This window comes from Oncorhynchus tshawytscha, linkage group LG10 (genome assembly GCF_018296145.1).
Source record: "Oncorhynchus tshawytscha isolate Ot180627B linkage group LG10, Otsh_v2.0, whole genome shotgun sequence".
NCBI lineage: Eukaryota > Metazoa > Chordata > Actinopteri > Salmoniformes > Salmonidae > Oncorhynchus > Oncorhynchus tshawytscha.
Window position 1 is genome coordinate 47969566 of NC_056438.1, and position 26558 is coordinate 47996123.

The 26558-nt window shown below is 42.7% G+C and overlaps 1 protein-coding gene across 3 annotated transcripts in view; it reads right to left on the reverse strand.

Annotated features, from left to right (window-relative positions):
* The window catches only part of LOC112259583 (retinoic acid receptor RXR-gamma-A), a 75868-nt gene that overhangs the window by 36084 nt on the left and 13226 nt on the right, over positions 1 to 26558 (reverse strand). For 2 of the 3 annotated variants that reach the window (XM_042328645.1, XM_042328644.1), the window contains exons 2-5: positions 8931 to 9226; positions 6333 to 6480; positions 5271 to 5450; positions 2997 to 3157 (exon numbers count right to left, since the gene is read on the reverse strand). In XM_042328645.1, the coding sequence (XP_042184579.1) occupies positions 2997 to 3157; positions 5271 to 5450; positions 6333 to 6480; positions 8931 to 9226 (785 nt within the window). The remainder of the gene's footprint in view (positions 1 to 2996; positions 3158 to 5270; positions 5451 to 6332; positions 6481 to 8930; positions 9227 to 26558) is intronic. The other variant, XM_042328646.1, reaches the window with a different exon arrangement.

Consider the following 26558-nt stretch of genomic DNA (forward strand, 5'->3'; position numbering starts at 1 on the left):
GGACGCCCTAAATATGTTTAGAACTACAAATGAGCACAGGCTGTAGAGAGTGGCACACACAGCAAACAAGAACCAGATATTTGAGGCCATACTCCTCCTTCAGCACTTTATGTTAATCCCAGTCATAACAGAGGCATTGCCAGTCCCTATCCCCAGGAGTTTCTCTTTTTTTAAAAGATTAACGCTTCTCGAGGAAAGCCACAACAGCATGGGCTATAGATTTGGCATCTCCTCCCTCCAACTCAACAAGCCCCAGAAATGTTGATACAATTGGCTGCTAGGTGTCACTAAAGTACCTTATCACAACCCCCAGGTACTTAGAAACATTTACATCCGTGGGCTCATAGAGGAGGAGGCTGAAACGCTGGTCACCCACATCTACGACCAACTTTTTCAGAAAGTATGGCGTTAAAACACCTTTAATAATTTCTGTGCACTTTGAAGTGGGTAGCAGCACTGGAGTCTGAGAAAGCAGCTCTAAATGCTTCTCCAATGTGAGCACGTCAGCATGGAACAGTGTTCAGCGATAACTAATGCCATGGTGGCCTCAGCCTTTTTTGCAGAGTCAAATTTTTTAAACCATAAATGGCAGCTTGTTTTGGGTGGAACTGTTATAAGGCTTTGCCTTTTGAGTATGTTTTAGAGTTGTCATGTGTTTTTTTACATCACTAAATTGGCGTAGAAATCAACCTTACAATACAGGCAGTATGCCCGTGTATCATCTCCAATAAACAGCTTCAACCAGCCTTTGAATTCAGGGTTTGATTCCCACTCCTTTCTGTATTTTTGAGTGTACAGTTTAGACTGAGACATGATCAGCTAGCCAGCTAGATGTTTAGCTTATGTCACAGAGAGGCACACACACAGTGGACAAGGTGAGTCAAAGGCAATGATTTATTTTAGACGAAGAACATTTTACATTTACATCCCGCTCTGAATGTATGCCAGGGCGGGATCAGCCAGCGGCGGCTTCCTGCATGCGTGATTCATTTGCAGTCTGGACACGGAGGGGTGAACATCTCCTGCTCTGACTGCAGCTGGGAGGGACTGCTGTGTGAGGACTGGGCTGTCTGTGAGTGCTTTGGGATTGGGTGGGGCCCATGGCAGCACCCACTGCTCGTTGAGAAGAGTAAAAACGATACGTGTTTTCAAGTCAGTCTCCAAAAGTCTCCAATAACACCAGAAAAAGTCGCTAGATTTGTTGCTAGTCGATTAAAAAAAAATGTGTCGCTAGAAGGGATCTGAATACTCTCTAAGTATAGCGACAAAGTTGCTAAGTTGGCAACACTGTACCTCTTCGTTATCGTTCAGGGGACGCGCTGCTGTAACTAGTAAATTGGTTTGTGTCTTATTTCTTTAGTCGGGTGCTGCGCTGCATTCTGTTGTTATGTAAACGATTGGCTGAGCCTTGGATACAGCCAGTAGTGATCCAACTCTCCCACAAACTTTTCTCATCGGATCTACACGAATCACGTAGGTCACCTATTTTGGATTCAAAACGGCGAATGGTGACTAGTTTGCATCCCTGATACTGGCAATACGTGCAGGGGCGGGGCCTTCGCCAGGGTTGCAATCTGAGCCCTGCACTCTTCAACGTTTACATCTACGAATTGGCCACTATTCTAGAAAAATCCTCAGCCCCTGGTGTTAGTCTCCACAATTCAGAGGTTAAATGCCTACTCTTTGCAGATGACCTATGCCTGCTGTCACCCACAGCACATGGCCTACAGCAGAGCCTGGACCTGCTAGAGCAGTACTGCCAGACCTCGGCCCTGGCAGTAAACCCCAAAAATACAAAAATAATGATTTTCCAGAGAAGATCCAGATCTCAGGGAATTAGACCAAAGTTCTCAAATGGTACAAAATATATAGAGTACTACACACACAACAATTACTTCGGTTTAAAAATAAGCTCAACAGGACACCTTAATGATGCAGTGAATGAATTGAGAGAGAAAGCACGCAGGGCATTCTACGCCATTATAAAACAAATTCAAATTGAAATATCTATTCAAATTTGGCTAAAACGAATTCAATGTGTCATTGAACCAATTCAACTTTATGCCAGCGAGGTGTGGGGTCCACTTGCAAAACAAGATTTCACCAAATGGGACAAACACCCCATTGAAACCCTGCATGCAGAGTTCTGTAAGACTCTCCTACATGTCCAGAGGAAAACTACAAACAATGCATGCAGGGCAGAATTAGGCCAATATCCACTAATAATAAAAACAAAAAAAAGAGCAATTAAAATACAGTGATCCCCTCTCATATCATTACCAAGCCCTGCAATGCCAAGAGCTGAGCAAAGGAAAGAGTCCCTTCATCTAGCTGGTCCTGGGGCTGAGTTCACAAACCTGTTCTAGTACACACTGAAGCCTCAGGACCAGAACATCCAATCAATCAGAATAAAACAAATTACAACACAGTCAAAACAAAACTACATGCTTATTGGGAAACAAGCACAAGCAGAACGCAAAATGCAGTGCTATATGGCCCTAAATAGTCAGTACACCGTGGCTAACCATTTGACCATGGTTACTGATCAAAACCTGAGAAAAACCTTGACAAAGTGCAGGCTCAGTGAGCACAGCCTTGCCATTGAGAAGGGTAGACACAGGAAAACCTGGCTCCCTGTAGAGGAAAGGCTGTGCAACCACTACACCACAGCAGAACCTGAGATGTAGCTGCATTTCCTGATAAACTGTCAAAAATATAACATGTACATTTTGCCAATAAAGCAAATTGAATTGAATTGACAGAGAGAGAGAGAGAGAGAGAGAGAGAGAGAGAGAGAGAGAAAGAAAGCGAAAGACAGAGGCAGAAAGAGAGAGATGGAGACAGAGAGAGAGAGAGGGAGGCAGATAGAGAGAGAGGGAGGCAGATAGAGAGAGAGGGAGACAGAGAGAGAGAGGGAGACAGAGAGAGAGAGGGAGACAGAGAGAGAGAGGGAGACAGAAAAAGAGAGAGAGAGAGAGAGACAGAGCTTTGCTTACAGAGTTGCCTGTGCTGGCCTCCATGTAAGCTTCAGTCTTGGGTTCGATGGCCAACTCCGCGTCCAATATCTTCTCGACCGGCATGTCCCCGTTGAAACTACTGGTTGACTCCACCTCGTTATCACTCTTGTCCCGGCCCCGCTGACGCTCCTCCTGCACAGCTGCACAGAGAAACACGAACACACACAGGGGGGGGGTCACACACACTTACATACACTAACACAGTACACACACACCTGCCTGCATAGAGAAACAAACATACACATACACACAGGGGAGACAAACACACACATACACACAGGGGAGACAAACACACACATACACACAGGGGAGACAAACACACACATACACACAGGGGAGACAAACACACACACATACGCACAGGGGAGACAAACACACACATACACACAGGGGAGACAAACACACACATACACACAGGGGAGACAAACACACACATACACACAGGGGAGACAAACACACACACATACGCACAGGGGAGACAAACACACACACATACGCACAGGGGAGACAAACACACACATACGCACAGGGGAGACAAACACACACATACGCACAGGGGAGATAAACACACACATACGCACAGGGGAGACAAACACACACATACGCACAGGGGAGACAAACACACACACATACGCACAGGGGAGACAAACACACACACATACGCGCAGGGGAGACAAACACACACATACGCACAGGGGAGATAAACACACACATACGCACAGGGGAGACAAACACACACACATACGCACAGGGGAGACAAACACACACATACGCACAGGGGAGATAAACACACACATACGCACAGGGGAGACAAACACACACATACGCACAGGGGAGACAAACACACACACATACGCACAGGGGAGACAAACACACACACATACGCACAGGGGAGACAAACACACACACATACGCGCAGGGGAGACAAACACACACACATACGCACAGGGGAGACAAACACACACACATACGCAGACAAACACACACACATACGCGGGGGAGACAAACACACACACATACGCGCAGGGGAGACAAACACACACACATACGCGCAGGGGAGACAAACACACACACATACGCACAGGGGAGACAAACACACACATACGCACAGGGGAGACAAACACACACATACGCACAGGGGAGACAAACACACACATACGCACAGGGGAGACAAACACACACATACGCACAGGGCAGACAAACACACACATACGCACAGGGCAGACAAACACACACATACGCACAGGGGAGACAAACACACACATACGCACAGGGGAGACAAACACACACATACGCACAGGGGAGACAAACACACACATGCGCACAGGGAGACAAACACACACATACGCACAGGGGAGACAAACACACACATACGCACAGGGGAGACAAACACACACATACGCACAGGGGAGACAAACACACACATACGCACAGGGAGACAAACACACACATACGCACAGGGGAGACAAACACACACATACGCACAGGGGAGACACACACATACGCACAGGGGAGACAAACACACACATACGCACAGGGGAGACAAACACACACATACGCACAGGGGAGACAAACACACACATACGCACAGGGGAGACAAACACACACATACGCACAGGGGAGACAAACACACACATACGCACAGGGGAGACAAACACACACATACGCACAGGGGAGACAAACACACACATACGCACAGGGGAGACAAACACACACATACGCACAGGGGAGACAAACACACACATACGCACAGGGGAGACAAACACACACATATGCACAGGGGAGACAAACACACACATACGCACAGGGGAGACACACACATACGCACAGGGGAGACAAACACACACATACGCACAGGGGAGACAAACACACACATACGCACAGGGGAGACAAACACACACATACGCACAGGGGAGACAAACACACACATACGCACAGGGGAGACAAACACATACATACGCACAGGGGAGACAAACACACACATACGCACAGGGGAGACAAACACACACATACGCACAGGGGAGACAAACACACACATACGCACAGGGAGACAAACACACACATACGCACAGGGGAGACAAACACACACATACGCACAGGGGAGACAAACACACACATACGCACAGGGGAGACAAACACACACATACGCACAGGGGAGACAAACACACACATACGCACAGGGGAGACACACACACACATACGCACAGGGGAGACAAACACACACATACGCACAGGGGAGACAAACACACGCACCTTCTCTCTTCATGCCCATGGCCAGACACTTCTGGTAGCGACAGTATTGGCAGCGGTTGCGTTGGCGCTTATCGATCAGGCACTCCTTGCTGTCTCGACACGTGTAAGTGAGGTCCTTCCTGATGGTTCTTTTGAAGAAGCCTTTACAGCCTTCACAGCTGTACACGGCATAGTGTTTCCCTGGAAGAACGGAACAGGAAATCAAATTATTATCTTGATCAGATCAGCTCCTACTGTACATGAGCTGCTGTTGTTGGGTGATTCAGTGTTGGTGTGGATGGTATGCTTAGTTGAGGAGCTTTATAAACTGCCTGAATGCTGAATCGCTAAAAGCTGTGTAAAATCAGACCGTGTATGACAAAACATTTGTTTTTACTGCTCTACTAACGTTGGTAACCAGTTTATAAGAGCAGTAAGGCACCTCTGGGGTTTTGTGGTATATTGCCAATATACCACGGCTAAAGGCGTTGCGTCGTGCTTAAGAACAGCCCTTAGCCGTGGTATATCGGCCAAATACCACACCCCCTTGTGTCTTATTGCTTAAATATACTATCTGGCGTTAGTGAGTGGAAATAATCTATTGTAGTATTTCTCGTGGAAATGTTCATTTGGCTTAGTTATCCTGTAGATACAGTATGCTGATGAAGGGGGTATGGTATACTAGTAGTAGGGACAGAGTTTTTTTCCTTACCATCCAACCTGTCAAGGGAAAAACTCTGGTACCCAGCTCGAGAGCTTGGGTCTATAAGGCTCTATCTGCATTTTTGTCAAAATGAAATTATTAACACAGCCTTGTTCTGTTCAATGTTCTCTACCAATATAGTACTCTAAATATCCCAATTTATCTTAGTAAATTCAAAAGAATAAAATATAAAAATAGCTGACATTCAAACCAATGAGGGGTTTGCAACTTTAAATCCAATTATCTTCAAATTCTCTTTTTACAGATGGAACCTTCTAGTCCCAAGCTCTCGTGGTATTGTCTAGTCTTGGGCCTTATTCTTGGGCCTTAGTCTTGGGCCTTAGTCTTGGGCCTAGCTATAATATAGTCTGCTGTTTTACCTGAGGATCGGTCCCCACAGATGGCACAGATGTGCTTGGACATGGACCCTGGGCTCATGCAGCCGTAGCTGTTCATGTGACCCAGTCCAGCCAGGCCTGGAGGAGGCTTGATGTCCTCACTGCTGCTCACACTGTTCAGAGAGTTTACCTACAGAGAGCAGGGGACAGAGAGGGGATTAATGGTGTGTATGTGTGTGTGTGTATGGGGGGGTGTACATCTCACATACACACAGATGCACACACCCACTGGCTCACTTTCGCCAACTGCCTACGGTGTCACAAAGGTCAAAAGTCACCGACTTCCATTTTAGTTGAAGACAGAACCAAGCACCTCGAGTGGTCTTTTGTATACTGCAAGCATTAGCTATACAGTATACAGTCAGCGCCTTCCTCAGTGTGTGTGTGTGTGTGTGTGTGTGTGTGTGTGTGTGTGTGTGTGTGTGTGTGTGTGTGTTTGTGTTCATTTCTCTGTCTATGTGCATACCTCCCTATCTGAACGCTTCCTACCTCCCTAACAACCTTATCTGAAGTGTTTTCCTTTGTCATGTCATGTGACCTGTTTTTTTATCCAGGTATGGAAGTAGCTGTTAATTTGGATGATTTACTCTCTCTACACAGTCCTTAATATAATATCGTGCCAATAGCAAACATTTACAGAAGGCCCTCAAGGAAGGGCACAAAATGGTAACTGTAAGGCTGATATAATTCATACCAGATAGAATTCTAACGAAGCTGAATACACACTCAATTGAACTATGGTACATGCAGTTCCACAGGAGAGCAGTAGAGGGAGGTAGTTGGTCATTAAGAAAACCGTATAAGCTATTCCGGGCCAAAGGAAAGCATCATTACCAGACCTGGGTTCATAAAGTATTGTGTTTGATTGAGCCTGTCAAGAGTGCCAGAGGGGTGGGTTTTACACTAAGGACTATTGCATTGGTTCCATTGTGCCAGGTAAGCTCAATCAAGCACATCTAAAGTATAATAAATGGAACAAATACTATATGAACCCAGGTCTGATCATTATTATTATTATTATTATTTATTTTTTTCACCTTTATTTAACCAGGTAGGCAAGTGGAGAACAAGTTCTCATTTACAATTGCGACCTGGCCAAGATAAAGCAAAGCAGTTCGACACATACAACAACACAGAGTTACACATGGAGTAAAACAAACATACAGTCAATAATACAGTAGAAAAATAAGTCTATATACGATGTGAGCAAATGAGGTGAGATAAGGGAGGTAAAGGCAAAAAAAGGCCATGGTGGCGAAGTAAATACAATATAGCAAGTAAAACACTGGAATGGTAGATTTGCAGTGGAAGAATGTGCAAAGTAGAAATAAATATAATGGGGTGCAAAGGAGCAAAATAAATAAATACAGTAGGGGAAGAGGTAGTTGTTTGGGCTAAATTATAGATGGGCTATGTACAGGTGCAGTAATCTGTGAGCTGCTCTGAAAGCTGGTGCTTAAAGCTAGTGAGGGAGATAAGTGTTTCCAGTTTCAGAGATTTTTGTCAAATGAACCACAGCGGATTAAAAAGATATGAGGACATCCTCCTAAAAATGCATTGTCCTGCTAGTGAGGGTAAGTCATGTATATAGTAAGTATGTGCTGTAATATATAGGCATCTTGTGTACACAAACAGGTTGAGGGACTATTGCCCTTGGAGTGAGACCAGCCTGGATAGCGATGCGGGCTCCCTACCACTGAGTACTGTACTGTAGACTAGAAAGGACTGGGCCGGGTCAACACACACACACACACACACACACACACACACACACACACACACACACACACACACACAGATGTGCAAGGACGCACAAACACACGCACATAAACACACACACACACACACACACAGATGACCTGCATTGTTAGTCTACACACCACGTCCCATGCCTCTCAGCCCACACATACCAGCCATGCATTACGCATATGAGGCCCTTGCTGAATACTTCATATAGCCTATACATTATTCATTCACTGTGCCCAAATGAAGACATTTGGATAGCTTATTCAAAAGTGAAAAATGTACTTGGTAAAACATGAAAAATGGGTTGTATATACACTGAGTGTACAAAATATTAGTCACACCGTCCAAATATTGAGTTGCACCCCATTTTGCCATCGGAACAGCCTCAATTTGTCGGAGCATGGACTACAAGCCGTGGGAAGATATTTGGCTGTGGGGGTTTATGACTTTAGTGAGAAGAAGAAGAAAAATATATGTATATATTTTTTTAAAGAGACAAATTTCAGCAGGGATGGTTTTCTTTGCTGGAATAATATAGGGACCAATTTGAAAGCACATGAGCATTGTACTGAGAATGTAGAAAACATAGAGATTTGGCGCCACATTGCGGAAAGATTGAAAACAATCACAACCATTGATGCAATCAACCAGACTGACGGCAAGGTGGATCGCATCCTGACAAAGCCCCTGGGAAGAAGTGCATATCATATTTTTCATATACTATCTTTTGGAACATATTTGTCAAATGATGCTACTCTATGACTTTGATATTTAGTATTTTATGCATCTCCTTATGTAACATTAATTAGTGTGTGTGAATACATTCACTCTTACCTGTGGGCTGGAGAGCGTGCTGAAGCCTATGGTGGGCGTGTGGGGCATGGAGACACCTGGCGAGCCCAGAGAGGACGACGTGATGACGGAGTACGGCGAGCCGCCCAGCCCATTGAATGGCGAGCCCAGGGTGCTTATGGGGGATGGGTGGGGCCGCCCGGGGTTGACGGTGGTGCTGATGACGGAGGGGTGGTGATGGTGATGGGGGTGGTGGTGGTGAGGGTGAGGGGGGCCCACCATGATGCTAAGGGGCTGTGAGGGGGTGGAGCTCAGGTGGGAGACCTGAACAGAAGAATCTATAATCAGAGCAGAAAACAGTCAATCAGAGAGGAGAAGGGAGTTAGGGGACACGCCAACCAATAGGATAGGATACTTGTTTTCAGCCCACTTGACATTCTACTGTACATAGGTGTAGAATCAATAGGGTTTAGGATTTTGCAGCTAGAAATGTACATTGTAGAATAGACACTACAATAATTTCCACATGACAAGAAATTGTTCATGACTGTTCTATAAATCATATTTCTATAAGCTCCTGGTTCAGAGACAGTGGAATGGGCAATCAGACCAGAACACGATGAATTAGGACACATGCATAACAACTAACTAGACCCAACCGAGGTTCCTGAGTGGTTGAGTGACAGCCAGGGGTCCAAAATGTGAATCTCTCCATTTAACCTTATCACTAATTCAGCTGTTAATGCACTGTGATGTAACCTGATGTAACCTGAAGTAGCTGGGTGCTTGGGGGTCAGTGCACGGTGAAAGCCTGCGTAAGGGACTTCCATACAGCCCCAGAACAGCCTTAAGAAGGTCAGTGCAGAGACAGGCTACACTGATCTGATCATTCAAAAATGATTTCTAAGGTCATAAGAGCCCTGCATGTTCCCATTATGCACCAACATGAGAAAATGTTAGGGGGATGTTACAGGGACCCTAGAGGGAAGTTAGGGCTGTGGCGGTCATGAAACTTTCTCAGTCGGTGATTGTCAAGCAAATAACTGCCGGTCTCATGGTAATTGACCGTTAACTTCTTGAGTGTAGGGGGCAGGATTTTCGTTTTTGGCTAAAATACGTACCCATTTGAAACTGCCTATTTCTCAGGCCCAGAAACTAGAATATGCAATAAATTGTCAGATTAGGATAAACACTCTAAAGTTTCCAAAACGGTCAAAATATTGTCTGTGAGTATAACAGAACTGATATTGCAGGCGAAATCCTGAGGAAAATCAAACCAGGAAGTGTTGTTTTTCCTGAAAGCTCTCTGTTCCATTGGATGCCTTGCCTCCATTTAAAGGGATATCAACCAGATTCCTTTTCCTATGGCTTCCTCGAGGTGTCAACAGTCTTTAGACATAGTTTCAGGCTTTATTTTGAAAAATGAGAGAGAAAGATAACATCGTGTCAGTGGATAGCTGGGTGTTCGCAGAGTTTTGCTTGCGCAACAGAGTGGGGCAGCCATTGTCTCTCCCTCTCCTATTGAAAAAGCGACAGTCCCGGTTGATATATTATCGATTATATATTTTAAAAACAACCTGAGGATTGATTATAAAAAAGGTTTGACATGTTTCTGTGGACATTACGGATACTATTTGGAATTTTTGTCTGCAATGTCTCGAGCCTGTGGATTTCTGAACATAACGCGCCAAACAAATGGAGGTATTTTGAATATAAAAATAATCTTTATGGAACAAAAGTAACATTTAGTGTGTAACTGGGAGTCTCGTGAGTGCAAACATCCGAAGATCATCAAAGGTAAGTGATTTAATCTATTGCTTTTCTGACCTTCATGACCAATCTACTTGGCTGCTAGTGTTTGTAATATTTTGTCTACTGAGAGAGATGTTCTTACATAAACGCTTGTTATGCTTTCGCCAAAAAGCTGTATTGAAATCTGACACACCAGGTGGATTAACAACAAGCTAAGCTGTGTTTTGCTATATTGCACTTGTGATTTCATGAAAATGAAATATTTTTAGTAATTTAATTTGAATTTGGCGCGCTACAATTCAGCGGGTGTTGATGAAAATGATCCCGCTAAAGGGATGGGTGCGTCAAGAAGTTAAAGAACATGAACACATTTAGCATCACTCGTCTTCCACGCATAGCCTACAAGCCACTGATGCAGACATTGGGAACGTCTACATTTTTTCAAAGTCTACACCATCACAATAAATCCATTATTTATTTTAGACAGTTCTAAAGCAACATGATATGAAGAAAATGTAGTCTATTTCAGAAGAACAGAATAACATACTCTGCATTGTCCTTATGTTAGGCCTTGATCTGGCTATACAGTACCATATGGCTGTGGGCTACACTAGTTCATTAAGCATACAAGATTTGCTTAGAATTCCGTAGCATTATTTTAGATTATTTTATAGTATGAAGAATGCAATTGAACAAAGCTGAATAAAATAGAAAGGATATTTTCTCCAAACAATTTGAAGGAGTGCGCTATTCTGTGTTGAGCGGTTAACAAAGAAACAGGTACTCATATATGCTTAATTTAGAGTTATTTAAGTAACTTTAGTTGTGTTACAAATGTTGGGCTATATGTTTAGATGTTTTATACATTCTAAGGCTGCATGATGAGACTTGAAAAAAGGTTTGAAAAAAGACGCATGAAAGGCATGAGCTCTGCTTTGTTTTTTTTGTGCAGGCTGTACACACTTCATCAGTCTCTCATTCACAATTTGAAAAGCACTTGATAATGCCTCAAATTTCCCGGCTGCATCCCCTTTGTGTGACCGTAATGCCCCCTAAAAACATCCATGCCGTTTGCAGCCGGTGGCCATTGTACCCTTGAGCTGAATATAATAATTATAATTCCCTTCTCCCAGCTGCGTGTCGAAGCACCTCTCATTCACATGGCTCTTCGTCACATGATCAGGTCTTTCTCACAGGCTACAAGTGAAGACACACACATCGAGGATGCAACTGAGCGCGTCCTTATCCAATTCCGAGGTGCATATTGAAGATATTGGAAGAACTGTCCACATTCACTTTTCGTCAGCCAACAAGATGAGTAGGCCTAACGAACAGCAACATCACTAGCCTATGTCAATCTACTATCCCCCATAGCACAAAAGTTGACCTGTTCTATTCTGTGAGAGAAATAAATATTCCAAACATAGTCCGGGACAGTTGTGGGATGAGATAGATCCCAAATTAATACAACCACTAGCATCAAAAAAACTGTTTTAAGCAATGAGCCTGACGCAACAGATGAGAACGTTTAGCTTAAAATGTTGATAAACTATTAGGCTATTTCTTCACATTAGAAGCGCAGCAATGTGCACACGGCAGTAGGCTATAAGCGTGACTGTTCCATTGGCAGGAATTGACCATTCTCAAATGTGTCCACAAATGCAATTATGCATGTAATGCTTTTATTATAAAGGTGCATTTTTATGGTGAAAATGATCTTCCCCAAACATGAAACTCACGTGCTGCGTATGTATGCCAGGCTCTACACCCACTGTATCAACAACACCAAGCCAACAGTAACATGATCCAAGAGAGAGGGCTCTATCAACTATCAAATCTATGTACATATGTTATACCAACAAGAATCTATCAAATCTATGTACATATGTTATAGCAACAAGAATCTATCAAATCTATGTACATGTTATAATAACAAAAATCTATCAAATCTATTTGCATATGTTATAGCAACAAGAATCTATCAAATTTTTGCATGCGTGTACGTTTTAGTGCAGCCATGGTCTTCTTTCTGTCTCTCCTCGTCTGGGAATATAGAATGACAGGTTGACATTTCAGGCCCCAACACTTCAAGATTGGGCTGTTGGGCAGAGCTTTACGTCACAGGGCTAACAGGAGGTGGCATTTGCATGGGGCATGGTTGCAGGGTCACTGTAGTCAGTCCTGGGTAGAGCGACCTCTCTCGTGTTACACAGGACAGAGTCGGATAGGTCAGCCGGACCAGCAGGGCTAGTGGAAGCGCACGGACGCCAGACTACAGTGGGGACTGATAGTAGCATGTATTAGTGGGGATTGGACATTTTGTGTGGATTTTTTTACGCAGACAAATACTCTCTCTCTCCCTCTCACATACATACATATACAGTGGGGTCTGAAATTATTGACACCCTTGGTAAAGACGAGCAATAATGACTGTACAAAAGAAATCATTCAAATACTGAATTATATTGCATGCTCAAAAAATTGGGAAATAATATTCTTTATACTCATACAATTGCTCATAGAAAGATATTTTATTTAACAAGTAATACTTTTTTTTCTCAAAAAGGTAGGGGTCAAAATTATTCACACCCCTAAAGATTCTTAGAAATAAAGTCACCAAAAGTTTAGTATTTGGTCCCATATTCCTAGAACACAATCACTACATCAAGTTTGTGACTCTACAAAGTTGTTGGATGCATTTGTAGTTCGTTTTGGTTGTGTTTTCAGATTATTTTGTGCCCAATATAAATGAATGGTAAATAATGTATTGTGTCGTCTTGAAGTCACTTGTATTGTCAATAAGAATATAATATGTTTCTAAATGCTTCTACATTAATGTGGATGCTACCATAATTATGGATAGTCCTGAATGAGTTGTTAATAATGATGAGTGTGAAAGTTATAGAGGGTCAAAGATCATACCCCCAAGACATGCTAACCTCTCCTGTTATTGGTAATGGAGCGAGGTTAGCATATTTTGGGGGTATGATCTTTGACAAGATAAAGGAGGAAAAAGGCACTTCCTCATATTGTGTAGAAACAGTTTTAGGTACAGTAGTTTCTCTGCCAAAGCAGATGCAGGAAACCACAATGTATATTTAGACAGAACCAAGAAAATAACTGTGTGACTGTGACTATGTGTGTTTATGCATGTATGTACTTCTGGTCTCTTTCTCTCTCGTAAACAAACACAGACACACGCACATGCACACACACAGTCTCACTTTCACCAACTGCCTACTGTGTCACAAAGGTCATAAGTCACTAACTCACAGCTTTCCATTTTGTTGAAGACAGAACCCAGCACCTCATGTTCAGCAAAGATCACAGTGTGATCTTGTCAGGCAGCCTTTCTACAGTGCGCCAACAAACACATGCCCACATACTTACAGTGCCTAGATAAAGTCTACACGCCTCTTGCACAGTCTTCATATTTTGCTGCCTTTAAAATAAATACAAAAATTGATAAAGTAAAAAAAAAAAAAAAAAAATGTATGCCCCTTTTTAGATTATGAAGACTGTGCAAGGTGGGTGTAGACGTTCACTAGTGACTGTACATTTATCCATGCATTAGCTACTATCAGTGCTAAGTCAAAGTACACGATCCTGTACTACATTGAGTGTACAAAACATTAGAAACACCTGCTCTTTCCATGACATAGACTGACCAGGTGTATCCAGGTGAAAGCTATGGTCCCTTATTGATGTCACTTGTTAAATCCACTTCAATCAGTGTAGATGAAGGGGAGGAGACAGGTTAAAGAAGGATTTTGAAGCCTTGAGACAATTGAGACACGGATTGTGTATGTGTGCCATTCAGAGAATGAATGGGCAAGACAAAAGATTGAAGTGCCTTTGAACAGGGCATGGTAGTAGGTGCCAGTCGCACCGGTTTGAGTGTGTCAAAAACTGCAACGCTGCTGGGTTTTTCCACACTCAATTGTTTTCGGTGTGTATCAAGAGTGGTCCACCACCCAAAGGACATCAAGGTGTGGGGATGCATGATATATCGGTGAACAAATCAGAATCTGTAAAAAAAGTAGAAATGCCAACATCAGTATTGGCCCGATGTCTAGTTTAACACCAATGTTAAAAACCGATGTCAAAGCTGACGTGCATACCTATATAATGTAAGTACATGACGTAATGACGCCACGTAAAATGTTGCGCTACATGTGCAACACAGCATTCCTAACCTAGCCCACAATGTCTGCTGTGTGGATCGAGCAGTCAACAAGTCGAGCAGTCATTTGAAAGAGTAAGAACATTTAAGCGAGACAACTCAAAGGCGAAATCCATTAAAGCCAAGATAATGGAATTCATTGCCCTTGTTGACAATCAACCGTTCTCTGTCGTGGGTGATGTCGGCTTTCGCTGACTGGTCGAGCACCGGTACACACTTCCAACTGGGCTATTTTTCAGATGTTGCCCTACCAGAGTTACACAGTAATAGGGTGATTCTGCAACAATGGGCACTTCTATGTCCTCGGATCAATTTTGGGGATTTTATCAAAAATAAACAAATATTTGTATGTTAAGTTCACACTGGAATCACCCCAGACTTTTTTAAACACCTCTCTATTAAGTATTTTAGTTACTTTTCAGATGCATTTTATACCTCAATTTCACTATTTTGCCCTTGTCCCTAACCCAGACTTTTAAGCTTCTATGTTTTTCGATGAGAAAACATTAATAATTACACATTAAATTATGTTATCTACTACAGAAAGGGTCAATTAAATAAAATCTATATCAATATTTATTGTGAGTATGTCCTTTATATTGTTTTTTAAACAAAATATACCTGTAATTTGGTTGTTGTGTAATTTCTACCACTGAGGACAAATTCCTCATTAATAAAGTTTTTTCAAGAGAATGTTAATTTAGTTACCATGGAAACATATTGTGACACAGAAGCACATGACTGCAGTGGACGGTTGTTCCAGATGTGCTGGCCAGAAGTTGAAGAAAAATTAAAGGTAAATATTGCTTGTGTAGAGAATATTGTAATTGTCAGTCATTTCCAAACAGGCTATAATTTCTTCAATTTGTGGTAGAAATTTGATATTTTATGTATTTAAGTGTAAACTATATGCTAGCTGTAATACTAACCAAAGCATGCTAAGCAGGCTGTAAATTTTCTCTAGAAACTGTAGAAGTGTAATTTCCATCACAATCATTTCCATCACAAACTTAAGTGTGGTGGAAATGACAGAAAGTGGTGGAAATGACAACAATCCATTATCTTACTTTTTTTTTTTAAACGTTAGGCTTATTTTATCATGTTTAAAATTCATTTAATCTAGAAAATGCTCCAAGGTGTGCACACATTGAAAACTAAGTAGTAGATGCCACATAAAACAGCACAGAGGTCACAGACATATAGAAACAAAAACAAAAAAAGTATCCTATACGATACCAGGAACATGCAAAAAGACAGGGAGCGATACTGGAAGAAATAAGAGAAGGGAGAAGTGATATCTATCTCTGAGCTTACAAAGCGAGAACAAAGATGCCAGAGAAGGCGATGGAAATGTAACCAACGGAATAGAAGACAGACTTGAAAGAGAACAGTTGCAATGAGACCTACCTATTAGGCAACACACCACCTCAGTCACCAGATGACTTGCAGCCAGAACATTAGGCCAACATACCTGCCCCTGATTCACGCCCTGATACCCCTTCCTCATCGTCTGCAACAGGAATGAGAAGTCGAATACTTACTGGAAGGAAAAAGGTTGAAAGAGGTCGCTCAAAAGCATACCGAGATCTAGGTATGACAAATGTTAAACTTGATAATGCTTTAAGTAAAGCTGAGAAATACAAAAAAAAGGTATGATCGACTGATGGACAAAATGGAGAGACAAGATTCCCCAAAGACATAACAGCAAATGAAGAGAACTCTGAAGAATAATGAGAAGGATTTTATTCTTTCAAAATGCCATCATTGAAGAGTTAAAACAAAAGTATAAAAAGTGGCTTAAAAAATGCTCAGAGGCAACATCCTGAGAAAGTATGGCCTGGTCAAAGCCGCAAACAGAGAATTTGGATTTTCAGCAAAACAAATGAGGGCAAATGAAAACAGGCCAACAAGTCTTCAATACTCCAGGAAAAATCAGTGTAACATAATTAGCACTGCCACAGGAGAGAAAATCACTAGATTCTATGAACGTGATGACAACAGTAGAGCAACAGGGGAAAAGGACACACTAACGAGGAACAAGAGGAAAAAGCAGAAGCTCATCTTGAATGGCACAATTCAGAACCTTTATCAGAAGTTTAAGAGGGAATATTCAGAGATTCAAATTTCCTACTGTGAATTCTGCAAAATAAGTCCTTTTTGGGTTGTCAAGCCAGCAGTCCAAGATAGGTACACATGCCTCTGCAAAACCCACGCCAACCTCCAGTTCATGGTGGACAAACTACAGTATCACAAAGTGATCAGCTGCAGCAACATTGGGAAACTTATTGAGGCTTTGTGCTGTGGGAACCTGAAGACAGAGTGCAGGTATATAGAGTGCTCCCTTTGCCAAGCCAAAGAGCTTAAAACATCTGACTTTGATGCTGGTGAGCAGACATGGTGGTTTGAGTGGAAAAACAAAGGCTGAAGAGAGAGAGAGAGAAAAAAAACTAAGAAGGAAACATGGAGAAGTTCACTGACCATTTAACAATAAAAGAAAAGGTATGTGGAACACTGCAGATTCTACTGGAGGACTTCTCCAAAGGATTGAAAGAGAAGTTGGGGAAACACGTGTACAATATTCGACATCAATACTCCAAACTGAGAGAATTAAAAGACACTCTGGGGGAAGAGGAGGTCATTGTTCACAATTCCTTTGCAGAGAACTCCCTGTGTAAATACACCAGTGAAATCCAGGCAGTTCACTTTGGTGATTCTCACAAGCAGGTGACCCTCCACACCTGTGTTGGATATATCACAAATGATACAGTTTCACTTTGCTCACTGAGCTCTTTTTATGCGGCATGACCCCTCTGCTATCTGGGCCCATCTCTCAAAAACACTGGCCTACTTCCTTGAGCTCTGCCCATCAGCTACTGCTGTACACTTTGTGAGTGATGGGCCTACAACCCAGTATAGGTCCAAAAAAAGTTATACTCTCCACCCTTCTCTTTGAAATGGGCTTCCAGAGAGTTACATGGAATTTCCTAGAAGCCGGACATGGAAAATGCCCAGCTGATGGGGTAGGAGCAGCTGTGAAACGAAGAGCAGATGGAATTGTGGCAAGGACCTCCCAAATGGAAAAACTATATTTGAGGAACCGTCAAAAGATCAGTCAGCTATCAAGCTCTTATATATCTTAGAGGAGATAGAGAGCATGGAGGCCCTTCTACCAAGATCACCTGGAGACAATCTGTGGGACAATGAAGATACAACAGGTAATAGTTGTGGGTTATTTTATGTCGAATCTCACATTTGTTATACAAACATAGTATCACTACACTCTGTATCACTAGACTATGCTATTATTACATATTCCGAATGTGCATAACTTTTAGAATTTCCTGTGTTTCCAGATCGTCACCGACAGTCCAGGGGAGATAACTTGGCGGATACTCAGTTGCTTCTGTTCCTTTCCACATTACTGCAGCTGTTTCAGCTGTGCTTGGACTTGTCCCTGAGCCCCATCCAGTGACCAAAAGGCACATGGAGCTGGATGCCTTGGTCTGGGAGGAACATTGCTCTCTTTCTAAGCCTTAGATACACTTGGAAACTCACTATACAGTACATACAAAGCAGGACATAAAATCATGCATTAAATAAAACATGTGTAGCTCTCAACTAACTCTTCCCTCTATATATAGGTGCTAGAATTGTAGCATCGAAGTGTAGTCAAGGACAAAACATTGCTCTCATGTTGAAAAGGTGCTAGTTACAGTATTTTGTCATCTTACTGTGTCTTATATTAATTAAATGTTCAACAATGGTTGTTGTTCAAAATGTTTGCAATAAAATATTGTTTTCATACATTCTTTTTTACATAGATGTCATTTCCACCACACCATGTAATTTCCACCACACCTTGTCATTTCCATCACAACCCATATTTTTGAGGTAAATGAGTATATTATGTATAATTTACATACATTTATTTGTTTTAGATATGGAAATCATATGGTTGTTTTCATAATCTCACAAACAGGTTGGTTGGAAATATCTTATTTTTCATGATAAATAAATGTTTTCAGCTGTCACCAAGGCAAGTTTATACATTCCGACATCGTGTTGAATTAATAATATTAGAAAAACCTTAAAAATCCCTTAAAATAATATTCAATACAAGTTAATGTACAAATGTATAAGAAATGCGTTATAAATCAATTGTATATTTAATTTTTCAACTAAAATGGATGTTTAATGACGTGATGGAAATTACATTTGTCTATGGCTGTAAATTCCTGAAGAGTACATCGCAGACATTATCATATATTGTTTCCAGACAAATCAAAGATAAGTACAATACTGGTAAAATGGTGTTTGAATACGTTTTAATTTCTGAAAGCTTGCACGGCCAAAGTGCCCGAATGTGCAGAATCACCCAATAGATACAGCAGCACTGTCAAAGCTGTACAAAAAAATCTGCAAACGAGCAAATACCGGCAATGAACGATGTGTTTACAATACCACGTTGGTAATAAAGCAACATTTTTTCGACCGCAACTTCTGGGGTAGCTAGCTTTAGCTTGGTATCTAGCTAGCACCAATACAACCAGCCTGAAAACCATGACCAGTAGAAACTGCAGTCATTTTCACTATTCTTAGCAATGATTTAGGAATCCTTGAGTAAGTATTTGCTAGGTTGCCACTTGTTGTTCTCCTATTGAAATGAAAATAAATAGCTAGCCAGCTACTTAACCCTGTTGCCCAAAGATAGCATTATAAGCAGCCAGCTAGCTTCATCTGGCTAGTGAGGCTTGACCGGACCGGGTTGTGTGTTGTGAAGGGTTATGTGTAACTATATAACTAGGTGTCATCATCTAAAATAACCCTCATTTATAAGACAGTTCTTATTTGATTAATGGTGGTTGGACCCATCTATGTGAAGCTAGCCACAATAAGGATTAGCCACAATAGTGGACTTTGCGCTTAGCCTTCAAAATAAGAAATGGCATAATTCTACTATTTGTATTCTGTTGCATCACTATCAATGACTTTTATTTGGATGGCAAACCGCAAATTCCACTATTGTGCCCGTGCCTAATTTTATTTTATTTTATTTTTTATTTCACCTTTATTTAACCAGGTAGGCTAGTTGAGAACAAGTTCTCATTTGCAACTGCGACCTGAACAAGATAAAGCATAGCAGTGTGAACAGACAACACAGAGTTACACATGGAGTAAACAATTAACAAGTCAATAACACAGTGGGAAAAAAAGGGGCGTCTATATACATTGTGTGCAAAAGGCATGAGGAGGTAGGCGAATAATTACAATTTTGCAGATTAACACTGGAGTGATAAATGATCAGATGGTCATGTGCAGGTAGAGATACTATGAGGTAGGTAAAAATGGGTGGGCTATTTACCGATAGACTATGTACAGCTGCAGCGATCGGTTAGCTGCTCAGATAGCAGATGTTTGAAGTTGGTGAGGGAGATAAAAGTCTCCAACTTCAGCGATTTTTGCAATTCGTTCCAGTCACAGGCAGCAGAGAACTGGAACGAAAGGCGGCCAAATGAGGTGTTGGCTTTAGGGATGATCAGTGAGATACACCTGCTGGAGCGCGTGCTACGGATGGGTGTTGCCATCGTGACCAGTGAACTGAGATAAGGTGGAGCTTTACCTAGCATGGACTTGTAGATGACCTGGAGCCAGTGGGTCTGGCGGCGAATATGTAGCGAGGGCCAGCCGACTAGATCATACAAGTCGCAGTGGTGGGTGGTATAAGGTGCTTTAGTGACAAAACGGATGGCACTGTGATAAACTGCATCCAGTTTGCTGAGTAGAGTGTTGGAAGCAATTTTGTAGATGACATCGCCGAAGTCGAGGATCGGTAGGATAGTCAGTTTTACTAGGGTAAGTTTGGCGGCGTGAGTGAAGGAGGCTTTGTTGCGGAATAGAAAGCCGACTCTTGGTTTGATTTTCGATTGGAGATGTTTGATATGAGTCTGGAAGGAGAGTTTACAGTCTAGCCAGACACCTAGGTAGTTATAGATGTCCACATATTCAAGGTCGGAACCATCCAGGGTGGTGATGCTGGTCAGGGGTGCAGGCAGCGAACGGTTGAAAAGTATGCATTTGGTTTTACTAGCGTTTAAGAGCAGTTGGAGGCCACGGAAGGAGTGTTGTATGGCATTGAAGCTCGTTTGGAGGTTAGATAGCACAGTGTCCAAGGACGGGCCGGAAGTATATAGAATGGTGTCATCTGCGTAGAGGTGGATCAGGGAATCCCCCGCAGCAAGAGCAACATCAAATCAAATCAAATTTATTTATATAGCCCTTCGTACATCAGCTGATATCTATAAGTGCTGTACAGAAACCCAGCCTAAAACCCTAAACAGCAAGCAATGCAGGTGTAGAAGCACGGTGGCTAGGAAAAACTCCCTAGAAAGGCCAAAACCTAGGAAGAAACCTAGAGAGGAACCAGGCTATGTGGGGTGGCCAGTCCTCTTCTGGCTGTGCCGGGTGGAGATTATAACAGAACATGGCCAAGATGTTCAAATGTTCATAAATGACCAGCATGGTCGTATAATAATAAGGCAGAACAGTTGAAACTGGAGCAGCAGCACGGTCAGATGGACTGGAGGGCTCATGTCCTCCGAGAGAGAGAAAAAAGAGAGAATTAGAGAGAGAATATGTGGGGTGGCCAGTCCTCTTCTGGCTGTGCCGGGTGGAGATTATAACAGAACATGGCCAAGATGTTCAAATGTTCATAAATGATCAGCATGTTCGAATAATAAGAAGGCAGAACAGTTGAAACTGGAGCAGCAGCACGGCCAGGTGGACTGGGGACAGCAAGGAGTCATCATGTCAGGTAATCCTGGGGCATGGTCCTAGGGCTCAGGTCCTCCGAGAGAGAAGGAGAGAATTAGAGAACGCACACTTAGATTCACACAGGACACCGAATAGGAAAGGAGAAGTACTCCAGATATAACAAACTGACCCTAGCCCCCGACACATAAACTACTGCAGCATAAATACTGGAGGCTGAGACAGGAGGGGTCAGGAGACACTGTGGACCCATCCGAGGACACCCCCGGACAGGGCCAAACAGGAAGGATATAACCCCACCCACTTTGCCAAAGCACAGCCCCCACACCACTAGAGGGATATCTTCAACCACCAACTTACCATCCTGAGACAGGGCCGAGTATAGCCCACAAAGTTCTCCGCCATGGCACAACCCAAGGGGGGACGCCAACCCAGACAGGATGACCACATCAGTGAATCAACCCACTCAGGTGACGCACCCCTTCCAGGGACGGCATGAGAGAGCCCCAGTAAGCCAGTGACTCAGCCCCTGTAATAGGGTTAGAGGCAGAGAATCCCAGTGGAAAGAGGGGAACCGGCCAGGCAGAGACAGCAAGGGCGATTCATTGCTCCAGAGCCTTTCCGTTCACCTTCCCACTCCTGGGCCAGACTACACTCAATCATATGACCCACTGAAGAGATGAGTCATTGATATATACAGAGAAAAGAGTCGGCCCGAGGATTGAACCCTGTGGCACCCCCATAGAGACTACCAGAGGACCGGACAGCATGCCCTCCGATTTGACACACTGAACTCTGTCTGCAAAGTAATTGGTGAACCAGGCAAGGCAGTCATCCGAAAAACCGAGGCTACTGAGTCTGCCGATAAGAATATGGTGATTGACAGAGTCGAAAGCCTTGGCAAGGTCGATGAAGACGGCTGCACAGTACTGTCTTTTATCGATGGCGGTTATGATATCGTTTAGTACCTTGAGCGTGGCTGAGGTGCACCCGTGACCGGCTCGGAAACCAGATTGCACAGCGGAGAAGGTACGGTGGGATTCGAGATGGTCAGTGACCTGTTTGTTGACTAGGCTTTCGAAGACCTTAGATAGGCAGGGCAGGATGGATATAGGTCTGTAGCAGTTTGGGTCCAGGGTGTCTCCCCCTTTGAAGAGGGGGATGACTGTGGCAGCTTTCCAATCCTTGGGGATCTCAGACGATATGAAAGAGAGGTTGAACAGGCTGGTAGTAGGGGTTGCGACAATGGCGGCGGATAGTTTCAGAAATAGAGGGTCCAGATTGTCAAGCCCAGCTGATTTGTACGGGTCCAGGTTTTGCAGCTCTTTCAGAACATCTGCTATCTGGATTTGGGTAAAGGAAAACCTGGAGAGGCTTGGGCGAGTAGCTGCGGGGGGGCGGAGCTGTTGGCCGAGGTTGGAGTAGCCAGGCGGAAGGCATGGCCAGCTGTTGAGAAACGCTTGTTGAAGTTTTTGATAATCATGGATTTATCAGTGGTGACCGTGTTACCTAGCCTCAGTGCAGTGGGCAGCTGGGAGGAGGTGCTCTTGTTCTCCATGGACTTCACAGTGTCCCAGAACTTTTGGAGTTGGAGCTACAGGATGCAAACTTCTGCCTGAAGAAGCTGGCCTTAGCTTTCCTGACTGACTGCGTGTATTGGTTCCTGACTTCCCTGAACAGTTGCATATCGCGGGGACTATTCGATGCTATTGCAGTCCGCCACAGGATATTTTTGTGCTGGTCGAGGGCAGTCAGGTCTGGAGTGAACCAAGGGCTATATCTGTTCTTAGTTCTGCATTTTTTGAACGGAGCATGCTTATCTAAAATGGTGAGGAAGTTACTTTTAAAGAATGACCAGGCATCCTCAACTGACGGGATAATCCTTATTGTGGCTAGCTTCACATAGATGGGTCCAAACACCATTAATCAAATAAGAACTGTCTTATAAATTAGGGTTATTTTAGATGATGACACCTAGTTATATAGTTAGCTAGCAAACTATAGCTACTGAAACAGATGTCGTTTTGCTATGTTTTTGGGGAAGACCATTGTTTGCATCCATGATAATACGAGTGATAGTGTAATAAATGTGTAATAACTACTTAAAACGCGTTAAATTATTATGTGACGTGCAGTCATATTCAGGTCCTGATTGGTCAACAAGCTTATTTGACGTGTTTCTTTTTTGACACACAAAGACCCAAACGGCGTTCCAAAGAAATCCTGGTTGAGAATGAAACGACTGAACAAATGAACAACCAAGCAGCACAGCAAGTAATTGAAAGAAAAAGGTTTTGATTATGTTTTTCTGGTAATGAGGACATACGTAAATGCCAACAAAATAAACGTTTTGGTCAGTGTGGTGTGTGTGTGTAACTGTTATTTAACTAGGCAAGTCAGTTAAAGAACAATTTCTTATTTACAATGACGGCCTACTCCGAACAAACCCAGACGGCTCTGGGCCAATTGTGCGCCACCCTATGGGACTCCCAATCACTGCCGGATTTGATACAGCTTGGATTCGAACCAGGGACTGTAGTGACTCCTCTTGTACAGATGCAGTGCCTTAGACGTCCATGTGTGTGTGTTAACTATTTAACTGTACTAGAATGCTTAGAATGCCGCTAAATGTTTCATATCGGTAGCGTTTTCTGGGGCAAGAAAAACATTGGATATCGGTATCGGTATATAAATGTGCTTAAAAGGTCACATAATAAGTTGCATGAACTCACTCTGTGTGCAATAATAGTGTTTATCATTATTTTTGAATGATTACCTCATCTCTGTACCCCACAAATATAATTATCTGTAATATCCCTCAGTCAAGAAGTGAATGTCAAACACAGACTCAACCACAAAGAACAGGCAGATTTTCCAATGCCTCGCAAAGAAAGGCACCTATTGGTAGATAGGTAAATATTTAAAAAAGCAGACACTGAATATCCCTTTGAGTATGGTGAAGTTATTAATTACACTTTGGATGGTGTACACCCAGTCATTACAAAGATACATGCGTCCTTCCTAACGCAGTTGCCGGAGAGGAAGGAAACCGCTCAGGGATTTCACCATGAGGTCAAAGGTAACTTTAAAACAGTTACAGCGTTGAATGGCTGTGATAAAAGAAAACTGAGGATGGATCAACAACATTGTAATTATTTCAAAATACTAACCTAAATGACATGGTGAAAGGAAGGAAAACTGTACATAATAAAAATATTCCAAAACATGCATCCTGTTTGCAATAAGGTACTGAAGTAAAATATAGCAAAAAATGTCCTGAATACAAAGCGCTATGTTTGGGGCAAATCCAGCACAACACATCACTGAGTCCTACTCTTCCAATTTTGAAGCACGGTGGGGGCTGCATCATGTTATGGGTATGCTTTTCATTGCCAAAAACTATGGATTATTTTGGGTTAAAAAGAAACTGAATAGAGCTAAGCACAGGCAAAATCCTAGAGGAAAACATGATTCAGTCTGCTTTCCAACAGACACTGGGAGACAAATTCACTCTTCAGCAGGAAAACCTCAAATGCAAGGCCAAATATACACTGGAGTTGCTTACCAAGGCGACATTGAATGTTCCTGAGTAGACTGAGTGCCCAGAAACACAGCTGTAATCGCTGCCAAAGGTGATTCTAACATGTATTGACTCAGGGGTGTGAACACTTTGATAACATTTCTAAAAAATGTTTTCACTTTGTCATTATGGAGTATTGTGTGTAGATGGGTGAGAGAAAAATATATATTCAGGCTGTAACACAACACAATGTGGAATAAGTCAATGGGTATGAATGAGTATGAATACTTTCTGAATGCACTGTATTTTACTCACTGTCAAAGCCAGGAATGAGCATCAGGGACTGGTAGTTTCCATACATTTCCAACTCTGATTGGCTAACGTCTATTAAAAGTCGCTTTCCATTTTTCCTCTGGAATCTTCAACACCTGTTATGATTCTCATGTCTGCAGCCGATCACCTCTGAGTTCTGCAGGGGGGTTTGACCCTTCCAATGCAGACAACGGGCTGGCAGCACATGATCATGTGTGTGTTACAAGCAGCTGTAGTGGTACACACAGACACACAAATACACACTCACGCTCTCTCTTTACACATCCCCCCCCCTGTGATATTAATGCTTGCTCAATGTCACATTCCAACAGGAAAGAGGCCCCTCACTCTCACACATAAGCACACACACATTTGTTTTACTATCTTTGTTGGGACCGAACAGTTGATTCCCATTCAAAATCCTATTTTCCCTAACCCTGAATCTAAACCTTAACCCCTAACCCGATGTTACGTTCGTCGTTGGAAGGAGTAGACCAAGGTGCAGCGTGGTAGGCGTACATCTTTCTTTTATTGATGACACCGAGAAAAACAAAGAAGAAAAAAAAACAAAACGCACATTTCTGTAGGGCTGGAAAGCAACAGTACAAAAACAAGATCCCACAAACTAAGGTGGAAAAAAGGCTGCCTAAGTTTGATCCCCAATCAGAGACAATGATAGACAACTGCCTCTGATTGGGAACCATACCCGGCCAACAAAGAAATAGAAAACATAGATTGCCACCCTAGTCACACCCTGACCTAACCAAATAGAGAATTAAAAGGATATCTACGGTCAGGGCGTGACACCCTAATTTAACCCTAACATAACCCCTAAGCCTAACATAGCCTTTTTCCTTGTGGGGACCGGCAAATTGTCCGAATTTTCTTTGTTTTACGATCCTTGTAAGGACTTCTGGTCCTCACAAGGATAGTAAAACCAAAAACACGCACACACATGAATGTACTTGAGTATGCCACCATACAAACATCATCTGGCTTAAGGTGGTTTCATTTATTTATTTATTAAGAGATACAGAACATATCACTATAATAATTTCTATTGGTGAGCTCTTCAAGTAAATCACATAAACAGTGTTTAAGCCTGTAGCCTCCAGGCCTGATGGGTATCCTACGA